At 33.5% G+C, this 12728-nt stretch overlaps 1 protein-coding gene across 22 annotated transcripts in view; it reads right to left on the reverse strand.

Annotated features, from left to right (window-relative positions):
- STXBP5L (syntaxin binding protein 5L) overlaps nt 1–12728 on the reverse strand; it is a 422914-nt gene that overhangs the window by 135432 nt on the left and 274754 nt on the right. For all 22 annotated transcript variants that reach the window (XM_067034516.1, XM_067034508.1, XM_067034500.1 and 19 more), the window contains 3 exons: nt 7885–7925; nt 4042–4259; nt 1766–1938 (listed from right to left, as the gene is read on the reverse strand). In XM_067034516.1, the coding sequence (XP_066890617.1) occupies nt 1766–1938; nt 4042–4259; nt 7885–7925 (432 nt within the window). The remainder of the gene's footprint in view (nt 1–1765; nt 1939–4041; nt 4260–7884; nt 7926–12728) is intronic.

The following is a 12728-nucleotide window of genomic DNA, read 5'->3' on the forward strand; positions in this document are numbered from 1 at the left end:
CCCACCATCCTTTCTTTGTTCTAGCTACACTGACCTCCTTATATGCCAGGCACTTTAAGGCCTTTGCTCTAGCTGTTCCTGCTGCCTGGAATACTCTTCCACCAGATATTCTTCAGAAAACTCCCTCATCTACATTTGGTTTAAGTCTCATCCTCCTAATGAGGCCTATGATGACCTCATACAAAGTCAAAAGAAAATCAGATAATTGCACAAACATGTGTATATTGATAAGAATTGTAATATTGCTAAAAATGAAAAGCTGGCAGTGTTGAAAGGCTTTTTTATTAGCTTACGTATATGGATATCTAAATCCAGCAAAGGAAAGTCATTTAGGGATGGATGCCAACATATAATTTAGTAAAGCATAGATTATATGCAACTCAAGAACCACTTGTAATATACTGTAACTCAAAGAATAATATACTTCTGCTGCTTGGTCCTTTGGAGCTTATATACATATAGGATTATACGGAATCCCTTTGGTTCTCTTGATAATCCTTAAGATTGTCACTACTACTTTACAAGTCAGCATTAAATGCTACAACACATGGTATTGTTTACTTCATCTCCACTACCAGAGTTCTGCCGATTTTACTGGTTTTTCTCTTTTATCCCTATCTTTTATATTTTTTAATTTTATAGAAAAATACTCAGGTCATTGCAGGACCCACTTTAGTGATGGGTCTTCTTAGCTGATAAATCAATCTACAGTGCTTTCTTAAGCTTTAATTTTTTGTTCACTTTCTGTCTTTCATTTTAATATAAATCAATTAAGTGAAGCAAAGTGATATGAAGGAAAAATTAAATGTGTAAAATTATAACATTATGAAAGATTTCCATTTGCTAAAGTTTAATGATTTTGTTTCCCCTTCACAGATTTTTCTCTTAGTAATGCCTACTTATACTTCCTTTTTTAATTTCACAAGAAAAATTTGGGGTGCGCGGCAGAAGCAATGAGTACAAAAGTATAGCAACTGTTAATTGTATGGTAAGCTAATTTTCTCCTGAAACCTCATCTTTAAATTTTCCATAAGTTTTTTTTAAAAGAAATGAGGAACCTAGTTATCCACACTTCCTTGAGTAGCAGACTCAGATAGTTTCATATGAGGCTCAGAGAAATTCCTTGCTTAGGCTCAATTCTCCAACCAGCTAATACTAGAAACATTTGGTTTGACGATGTAGAAGCAGTAAGTGGTAACTTAAGGAAACTGCATTCTTTTGTACCCTATTACCAGAAAGCATAAAAACAAGATAAACATTACTATAGGCTTGATTAACTTTAAGTTTTATTTGAGCATGACACTAAACTTTGTTTAGATATACTGAGACAACGTAGTTGAAATATTATGCAATATCCAGGTAACCATGAGAGAAAGCCTTTTTTCTGAGATAGTATTCTTGTAGTAAACTTGGTTTTTTTTTGATTCCAAGAAGGCTGAAGACGTTCCCTAAAAATACTTTATCAATTGAGAAGTACCAGGCAAGTGGCAAGTTTCTGCTCTGCCAAACGTTTTCCCATTCTATCAAAGCTATGTTTTCTTTAGGGTCGGTCAGGGAAGGAAATATATTAATTAGTAATGAAGAATGGAAATATTGTGCCCTCTTCATAGATATTCCAAAAAAGAAGACAAAGGTACCCCTTGGTGGACTGTAGACCACTTGACAACAACTTAATAAAAGAGAAGGATGATTTTATTTAGCACAATTTCAAAGAATTATACAATTAACATGTAAAATTGTTTTAAAAATTGGTAGCAACTCTTACTTGAGGCATGGGATACTATCCTTTGTTACTCCTTCACTAGCCACAGTGTTAGTGCTCCCAGAAAGACTCCTTGAAGAAGGAAGCTGGGATGAGAGATCAGGAAATGGAGGACTTGTTTCTGGTTCTGGGGTAATAATATCTTCAATATCATACTGAAGTCGTACCTCTAATGACTTAAAAAAAGAAAAATCAAGTTTTGATTTAACCTAGATTTTCATAGCAATCACATTAAAATATCTGGTACTCTTTCAGTAATTATTCATTATTTTTTTCAGATTAATTAGTTCAATTCATAGTAAAGTTGAGATACCCCAAACTAAATTAAATAATAAATTATATAGAATATTCAATGGCACTCACAAAAAATTGTAAATTTTTTTAAAAAATAAATTTATTTATTTTTGGCTGTGTTGGGTCTTTGTTGCTGTGCACGGGCTTTTTCAAGTTGTGGCGAGCGGGGGCTACTCTTCTTTGTGGTGTGCGGGCTTCTCATTGCAGTGGCTTCTCTTGTTGCAGAGCACGGGCTCTAGGCACGCGGGCTTCAGCAGTTGTGTGGCACATGGGTTCAGTAGTTGTGGCACATGGGCTTAGTTGCTCTGCAGCATGTGGGATCTTCCTGGACCAGGGCTTGAACCCATGTCCCCTGCATTGGCAGGCGGATTCTTAACCACTGCGCCACCAGGGAAGTCCCTGAAATGTTTTTTAATTCTTCAGAATTATAAGAAAATATCTACCAGTGGCGATAAATTTTCTGTATAATAAATATTCCTTAAGATAAAGTATAAATTACGATTCCATATATGATAAAATAAAAGGAGAAATTGGTCATGGTTATTCCAATGAAAGAAACTAAATTGGATGTGTGTGTGTGTAAAAACACACACACACAACACACAAATTGTTATTTGTACAAAGCCTTCACTCAATCTTGACTTTGAATTACTTCAGTATAAATTTTCCAAAATAAATTCCATATTTTTGTTGTTTCATTAGTTTAGCTCTTATATAATTTTATTAGCTTGGTCAGAATTGCTTAATGAAAAACATATGATAATTTATACTGGAATAAAAAGGTGATCCAAACCCTTTTTTTAAAGCTGAAAATATTTTTAAATTACTTTATGACTGCATTCAATGCTTAAATAAAATCAATTTTATAACATAAACATTCACTTTTCAATGTAAAAATAAGCATTTTTGAGATTGAAAACAATTGCTTACAAAAAGTGTAATTATGGAGTAGTGAATACAGCAATATTATCAAAATGTCATAATTATCTTAAAACTTAAAACCTCTGGTGACAATAACAATTACCAATTACTGAGTGCTTACTAAGACACTCTGCTAATGACTTTATATAATCATCACAAGAACTCTATGAAAGTGGCATTACAATTTCTAGTTTATGATTATTTTCTATTTTTCTATTTTATTTACACAGGAAGTTATATGAGTGATGAAGTTGAGACTTACCCAGACTGTACTACTGACTAATGGGCCTTGTGACTTGTTCAGAATCACACAGGTATTCATTGGTAAAGCCAGAATTAAAAGGTAGGCTTATCTGACTCCAAAGCCTGGGTTTTAACTAATATATACTTTAAGGGCAATGTTTAATTTTAGCCGTTGAGGTAAAAACAGTTATACATAGGCCTTTAATAGATAATCTTTATTTTCTGATAAAATGGTAAAATGGACTAGGTTTAGAAGACTCATTATCTATAGGTGCCTTAATTTAGATTTAATTTATCCCATAAGAGCATCATTATTTTGAATAATTAAATTATTTCATCAGTTTAAAAATTAAGATTACATAAGGCAGCCCCATAATTATTTCCACCCTACAAATATGTTGCTATTTAAAAAATCATTCAAAGTAATCTTATTGTAGTTGAGAAATAATCATTTACGGCAATTAGTTGGCAAAAAGATAAATTTTAAAAAATTTAATAAAGATATAGAACAAAGCTTGCATTAATTTGACATTTATATATAAAATAAATCAGTAACTATCTATATAAAACCTATAGGCATAATCTATCCTATTTAATAATACTAAATTTTGATAGAGAACTGTTTTTGTCATTTTAAGCCAAACTGTTTTTTAATATGTTATACTAAGTAACAAGAACAATTAAAAATTGTATGAATTGGATTACTGGCCAGATACTGTACTCTTGGTGGCTTAAAACCATATCAAGCACTAGTCAAGATCTATGATAACTGTTTTCTTTTAATAACTCTAAGTGTGAAAGTTAAATTTTAAATGACTTACCACTATTTCTGTTGTAATTTCATGTCTGCTGAATTTATAAATTATGACATATGCAGAGACTCCTGATACACAGAATATTCTGCTCTCTGGACACCAGTAGATCATCTGAATGGCATATGGATCTTCCTCTACAATTTCACATGTTTGTTTTCCTTCTCCTACCTTCTGTTTTTCAAACACTTTTGAAGTTTTTAGCTTGTACAGCATCTGCAGTGTTACTATAAGATATTGAATCATAGTTATCTTCTAATTTGAACTTAACTCAGGTGTTGCTGAAGCCTTTTAAATATACGTATTAAATCACAAAAGTAAAACCCAACTGAACAAAATAAACTACATTTTAACAAGGAATAATTCAATGTCATGCTCTCATATCAGTACCATTTAGCTGGAGGAAGACTATAGGGAAAAAATTAAAATTTATTGAACATATACTATATACCAAAGAACATGTAGGACCTTTGTATGCATTGTCTCATGAGTTCCTCAGAAAAGTCCTGCGAAGTGAGTATTTTTATCCTTGTTTATTCACAAAAATACTTGGGCTCAGAAACTTTTAAATGAAACTACTGAGCCTACTTCTCTCTATTCTTTGAGGGTTTATTTCTCTCAACAAATTTTTAGACACTCCTTCAGATGAGAAACATTTGTAATTCACCAGTACCAGTTAGCAATATTGGGAGTCCAATGATCTGGATTATTTTAGAAAGAATCTTCTCTGAGTGGCTCTGTGTTAGGAAATGGTCAGTTGTAATTTCTAAAAAGTCTGGTTTTGTGAATTGTTTCTGGGAATATTTATTTGGGGGAATATTATTTCCATTTTAGAACCTGATGATAACTCTGCTATATAAAAGCTCTGATTCTACAAAGAATCCTTGAGAAACATTCTAAAAATCTAGGAGTTCCTGCCAAAAGTGCATAATCTGAACCTAATCATGAGAAACATTAGTAAAACACAAATTGAAAGAGATTCTACAAAATAACTGGCCTGAACTCCTAAAAATGTCAATTTCAAATACTCATCAACCATTCCAGACTAAAGAAAACTCAAAAGGTATGATAACTAAATCCAACAAATAATCCTAGATTTTCTTTTATTATGAGAGATATTGGAACAACTGGCTAAAACTGAGTCAGATGTGGAAGTTAGATAATAGTATTGTATTAATATTAAGCTCCTGATTTTGATAACTATAATTTGATTATGTAAAAGAATGCCCTTGTTTGTAGGAAGTATACACTGAAGTATTTAGTGGGGCATGTATTTTTAGAGGAGCATGATGTTTGCAACTTACTCTCAAATGATTATAAAAAGCTATATATATATATATATGTATATATTTATGTGTGTGTGTGTGTTTGTGTGTGAAAATGGAGGGAAGAGAGGAAGACTAAAAGGGTGGGGGAGGACAGGAGGGATGGGGAGGGAGGAAGCAGGGAGGGAAGGGGAGAGGGGGGGGAGCAAACGAGTGCTAGATTGAGAGCATGCATGTGGGTAGGAGGGCGGGTGAAGGGAACGCATGCATACATTGACATTTGGGGAATCTGGCTGAAGGCTATACAACACTTCATAGTATGTTTTTATGATTTTTCTGTAAGCCTGATGTGACATGGAAATATTAAAGAATATTGCAGACATAATTATTTAACTTTGAGTTAATCAACAGAGATTATCCTTAGTAGGCCTGACAGAATCAGGTGAGCCCTTTAAAAGAGGGATCAGGGCCTTCCCTGAAGTTAGAGAGACACTCCTTTGCTGGCCTTGAAGAAACAAATCACGAGTTTTAAAGCTGCAAGAAAATGAATTCTGCCAACAACCACAAAAGCTTGGAACAGAACTCTGAGCTGCAGGTGAAACTGCAGTCCTAGCCAAGACCTCAACTGCAGTCTCTGAGACCCTGAGCAAAGAACTCAGCTAACCTGAACCAGATTCATGACACACAGAAACTGTGAGACAGTATATGGGTTTTGTTTTAAACTGCTAAATTGTGATAATTTAATACTCAGCAACTGAAGATCAATACAGTTGACCCTTGAACAGTATGGGTTTGAAATGCATGGGTCCACTTATTCTCAGATAATTTTCAGTAGTAAATACTACAGTACTACACAATCTGAGGTTGATAGAATCCTCAGATGTTGAACCACAGATACAGAGAAATAGTGTATAGTGAGGGCCAACTATATATTATGCCCCAACTATAAGTTATGGTCAGATTGTGTAGAGGGTTGGCACAGTCAATCTAACTGACTCCCATGTTGTTCAAGGTCAACAGTACACATATCAACATAAACTCAACTTTCAAATTCGGTATAACCTCATTTCCTGTACTGGACCTTATCCCACAAAATTGGCAAATTAAGTGATATTTCTCCAATGACATCCATCGATTTGGAGATATGCCCTTATAATTGATTACAGTAAAAATATTAAACATGCTGCAAACCTTTGCAACATATGTTCTGAATGTAATAAAATAATATTTTATTTAAAAATTAACTTCTTAAAATATTATCGTGCATGCTTAAGGGTGGTACACACTTCAGTCATTAGAGTGTTAAAAGTGTCTTCTCACTTTTTAGAAGCTAAGGAGTGACTCTGAGGTGGTGGGAAACAAGCAAAGATGTCACTATACAATTAACTGTGTTCGTGGAACAAACTCAGATTTACATGAAAAGGTTCATAAAAATAAAAAAATCTGTTGTCCTTTGGAATTTCCCCCTGAACAATTGATCTTTATTGTGTGAGGTCAGAAAGGGACCTCAGATTTCATGGCTTTAAATCTTTTAATCATTTTCTCCTGCTGATGCTTTGCTCCACTGCTAAAGGACTCTAGATTGCAGATGAAGATTATCACTAACGTTCAACCTTCTTCCCTCTGCTTTTCTGTTTATCATAGTCTTTCTCAGTTCACTTCTATAGCTTCAGGTATCACTTCTATGCTGCTTCTTCATTAGTCACCATTCTTGACTGTTCTCCCTACCTGATAGACAGTTTTACTTGAATTTCCTGCTGTTCCAACAAACTCCAAACTTCCAGAACTCTTCTGTATCCTTATTTCCAAAGAGTTATCTCCATCTTGATGGTAACTCAGAAACTTAGAGACATTGCTCACTTATTTTTCTCCTCCTAGTCCTGACTATCAAAATCTTAAGTATCTCCCCGAACTCACATTAAATGTCACCCCATCAAAATACCCTTCCTGGATCTACCTGGTTCAAATAAATCTCCCATTTCCGGTAACAAATAGAATTTGGGTTGTACTGCATTTACAGTTCTTATCATATTGTTTGCCCTGTACGTTTTCTGAAAGGTATGTATGGGTATAATCAAGTCTTAAATCTTTGAATGCCCTTCAACATTGAGCAGAGTACCTGTAGTCCTTAAATTATGTAATTCTCAAGATCTCAAAAGAATTTTTACATTTATCAAATTATTTCTTTTGATTCTCACGGACTTGGTAGACAAGTGGCAAAGAAAAGTGAAGACTAGTGGGATAAAAGCACTTTTCTAAGACTGAGGAGGTGAAGGAAATTCCTTGCAAAGAGTTAGTCTGACAAAGTTTGGTACTTTTTCCAATGTACATTACCTCATAAATATAATAAGTTGCTGATAAAGAGTGATTTCAGTTGTGTCTGTTTATATCTTAGAAGAATAGTACAGTAGAGATAATACTTTAAACTGATTCAATAATATAGGAAATGCATTTTTGTAACACAGCTGTATGTGTATGCTAAATATGTATCAAAAATATTAACTGTCCAAACTAAAAAGTGGTAAATGGCTATCAGTAAATATTAACCAAGTGTTTCCTGTAATATAAGGAGAAACTTAAAACTTACTTGCAGAAGCATCCCAAAACTTTATCGATCCATCTGCATGACTAGATAAGAAATAAATTAGCATTAAGTATGGTAAATAAAAAATCATAATTGTTCTAAATGTATAAAAGCTTGAGTTACTATTAAAATTTGGTTTAAAAATACCATTTCAATGAAAACTAATGTATGCTAAACCATTTCTAAGCTTAAAACAATGGTTTATTTTTTAAATATCGCACAAGAATCTAAATTTTAGAAAAAGACAATAATTTCTTAGATTTATTGTAAGAATATTTTATATGTAATAACAATGAAAACTGATCTGTGAAGAATGAACAGTATAATTTTATATAAAATTGTTTACACTGAATAAAAAGAGACCTGAGTTAGATTACATAAAAATAATTTTGAAATGAGTATCATAGCAAAATTAAAGTTGAGCAACAAAATATAAAAAGAAAATCCTTAAACCTATCTAGAGTTGTATCATTGTTTGGTAATAGGTACGATGGTAATTCTATAAGAAATCGTCTACAAATAATCGTCATTTCCCCAATGACTAATGATGTTGAGCATCTTTTCATTAGCCATTTGTATATCTCTTTTTGAAAAAGTCTATACAAATCCTTTGCCCACTTTTAAAAAATTGGTATATTTGTCTTTTTGTTTTTGAGCTGTAAGGGTTCGTTATATATCCTGAATACTAAACCCTTATCAGATATATGATTTTTAAAAGTTTCTTCCATTCACTGTTACCTTTTCACCTGATAGTGAAGACCACTTTATCGATTTTTTTCTTTGTTGTTTATGATTTTTCCCCTTTTCCTTCAGTACATTTATTAAATGCATAATTGCATGAAGCCTGAGCTGTGTATGGGCCGTCAAAGGGTTGAGTGCATAGCTAAAACTAGGAAAACTGCTGCCTCTTTCTCATGTTGGCAGAGCAGCTACTGCTCATAGTTGGGACAGTTCTATGGCCTGCAAAGGAGTGGGTAAATATCCCACAGCAAGATTCTGCTGAACTGGAATGGAGCCAGGAGTGAGGGCACTGAGCCACCCTACCAAGGAAGTGCTCTTACAGCCTATTCTTCCTGGTGTCCAAGCTCTTTTGCTCTGAAGACAGATGGGGAGCTTACAGGCTCTCTTCTGGCTGGGATGAAGCAGGTAGATAATAGAAAAGAAAGCCAGAGAGACTGGGGAAGGGAGACAGGAGTTGCTTTTTATTGACTTGGTCATGGGTTCCATAGTGCAGCCCCTTTGTGTTTAGGAGCATTTTTCTGCTTCCTTTTTTTTCCCCGTGAAAATTCTCCTTCTGCCTGAGCTGCCATGCTAGTAATCCAGCATCCATTTCCTATAATTTCGATGTTTTGTTGTAATATCGAAGAGCCACAGCCACAATCATATTCAGGAAAGATTATCCCTGTTTTCTTGAGTTTTATAGTCTTAGCTGTAAATTTACATCTTTGACCATATTTGAGTACATTTTTGTATATGCCACGAGGTAAGGGTCCAACTTTATTCTTTAGCTTGTGTATATTCAATTCTCCCAACACCATTTGTTGATGAGATTATCATTTGTCCCATTAAATAGGCTTGGCACCATTGTAAAAAACCAATTAGTCATAGATGTATGGTTTTATTTCTGGACTCCCAATTCCATTCCATTAAATTATAAATCTAATCTTATGTCAGTACCACACTGTTTTGATTACTGTAGCTGTGTAGGAAATTTTACAATTGAGAAGTGTAAGTCCTTTAATTTTGGTCTATTTCAAGATGATTTGGACTATTTGGGGTCACTTGCCATTTCATATGAATTTTAGGATAAACTTTTTTTCATTTCTGCAAAAAGATCATTGGGATTTTGATATGAATTGCAGTGAATCTGTATATCACTTTGAGATATTGCCATCTTAATAATATTGCCTTCTAATTCATAAACATGGAATGATTCCATTTATTTGTGTATTATTTAATTTTTTCAGCAAAGTTTTATAGTTTCTAGTGCACAAGCCTTTCATCTCCTTGGTTAAATTTATTTATAAGTATTTTATTTTTTGATGCTATTGTAAATAAAATTGCTTTCTTAATTTTCTTTGCAGATTGTTCATTGTTAGTATATAGAAACACACTAACATATATATAAGATTATGTCATCTGCAAATAGATATAATTTTACTTCTTTCTTTCCATTGTGATGTCTTTTATTTAAAACTGCAACAACAGCAACACTAAGAAAACTAGGAGTAGAATAGAACTTCCTTAACCTGGTAAAGGGCATTTTTGCAAATGCCCTTTTATTTTTCTTGCAAATGCCCTTTTATTTTTCTTGCCTCACTCCTCTGGCTAGAATTTCTGGTCCAATATGAAATAGAAGTAGCAAAAGCAGAAATCTTTGTCATGTTCCTGATCTCAGAGGGAAAGCTTTTAGTCTTTCACCATTGAATATGACATTACCTGTGGGTTTTGTAAAAATGCCCTTTACCAGGTTAAGGAAGTTCAATTCTGCTCCTAGTTTTCTGCATGTTGCTGTTGTTGCAGTTTTAAATCATGAAAGTGGTGTTTAACTTTGTCAAATGCTTTTTTATGCATGAATGACTATGTGTTTTTTCCCCTTTATTCTATTAGTGTGGGTATTACATTGATTTTTGTATGTTGAAACACTCTTGTATTCCTAGGATAAATCCCACTTGATCACGGTTTATAATCCTTTTAATATGGTGTAAGATTCAGTTTGCTAATATTTTGTTTAGTATACTTGAATCTATATTTATAAGGAATATTCTTGCAGTTCTCTTTTCATTCAGTGTCTTTGTCTACTTTGGTATTAGAATGATGCCTCAGATAATGAGTCAGGACGTTTTCCCTTCTATTTTTTGGAAAAGTTTGAAAAGCATTTGGTGTTATCTATTTAAATGACTGGTAGAATTAGTCACAAAGCCATCTGGTCCCGGTCTTTCCTTTGATGGAAGGTTTCAATTACTGATTTAATCTCGTTACTTGTTATAAAGCTGTTCAGATTATCTATTTCTTCTTGAGTCAGTTTTGATAGTTTGTGCATTTCTCAGAATTTATTCATTTCATTTAGGTTATTTAATTTGTTGGCATAGAATTGTTCACAGTATTCTCTTATAATCCTTTTATTTTTGTAAGATTGATAGTATTATACTCATTTTTCATTGTGATTTTAATAATTTTCCCCTTTTTTATTTTCTTCAGTCACTCTAACTAAAGTTTTGTCAATTCTGTTGAACTTTTCAAAGAACAAACTTTTGGTTTCACTAAATTCCTTTATTGCTTTTCTATTCTCTGTTTTGTTTATCTCTGCTCTAATTTTTATTATTTCTTATATGTGCTGGCATCAGTTTTTCTTCTAGTTCCTTAAGGTGTAAAGATAGGTTATTGAACTTTCTTCTTCCTTCAATGTAGGTGATTTCAGTTATAAATTCCCCAATGAGTACTGCTTTTGCTACATCTCCATACTATTATTTTTCTTTTTATTTATCTCAAAATATTTACTAATTTCCCTTGTGATTTCTCATTTGGTCTGTAGGTTCTTTAAGAGTGTGTTGTTTGATTTCCATATATTTATGATTGTTCCATTTTGTTTCTTCTGTGTTTCTTGACAATCTTGCACACACCCTTAGCAAATTTATTATTTATTTCCATAAACCAACTTTGGCTTTATAAATCTTTGCTATTGTATATTTTCTTTCTATTTCATTATTTTTTTAACATCTTTATTGAAGTATAACTGTTTTACAATGGTGTGTTAGTTTCTGCTTTACAACAAAGTGAATCAGTTATACATATACATATGTTCCCATATCTCTTCCCTCTTGCGTCACCCTCCCTCCCACCATCCCCATCCTACCCCTCTAGGTGATCCCAAAGCACAGAGGTGATCTCCCTGTGCTATGCGGCTGCTTCCCACTACCTATCTAATTTACATTTGGTAGTGTATATATGTCCCTGCCACGCTCTCACTTCATCACAGCTTACCCTTCCCCCTCCCCATATCCTCAAATCCATGCTCTAGTAGGTCTGTGTTTTATTCCCGTCCTACCACTAATCTCTTCATGACATTTTTTTTTCTTAGATTCCATATATATGTGTTAGCATACGGTATTTGTTTTTCTCCTTCTGACTTACTTCAGTATGACAGACTCCAGGTCTATCCACCTCATTACAAATAACTCAGTTTCATTTCTTTTTATGGCTGAGTAATATTCCATTGTATATATGTGCCACATCTTCTTTATCCATTCATCTGTTGATGGACACTTAGGTTGCTTTCATGTCCTGGCTATCGTAAATAGAGCTAAAATGAACATTTTGGTACATGACTCTTTTTGAATTATGGTTTTCTCAGGGTATATGGCCAGTAGTGAGAATGCAGGGTCATATGGTAGTTCTATTTGTAGTTTTTTAAGGAACTTCCATACTGTTCTCCATAGTGGCTGTGTCAATTTACATTCCCACCAGCAGTGCAAGAGTGATCCCTTTTATCCATACCCTCTCCAGCATTTATTGTTTCTAGAGTTTTTGATGATGGTCATTCTGACCGGTTTGAGATGATATCTCATTGTAGTTTTGATTTGCATTTCTCTAATGATTAATGATGTGGAGCATTCTTTCATGTGTTTGTAGGCAATCTGTATATCTTTGGAGAAAAGTCTATTTAGTTCTTCTGCCCATTTTTGGATTGGATTGTTTGTTTTTTTGTTATTGAGTTGCATATAAATTTTGGAGATTAATCCTTTGTCAGTTGCTTCATTTGCAAATATTTTCTCCCATTCTGAGGGTTGTCTTTTGGTCTTGTTTATGGTATCCTTTGCTGTGCAAAAGCTTTTAAGTTTCATTAG

This window comes from Kogia breviceps, chromosome 5 (assembly GCF_026419965.1).
Source record: "Kogia breviceps isolate mKogBre1 chromosome 5, mKogBre1 haplotype 1, whole genome shotgun sequence".
In the NCBI taxonomy this organism is placed as follows: domain Eukaryota; kingdom Metazoa; phylum Chordata; class Mammalia; order Artiodactyla; family Physeteridae; genus Kogia; species Kogia breviceps.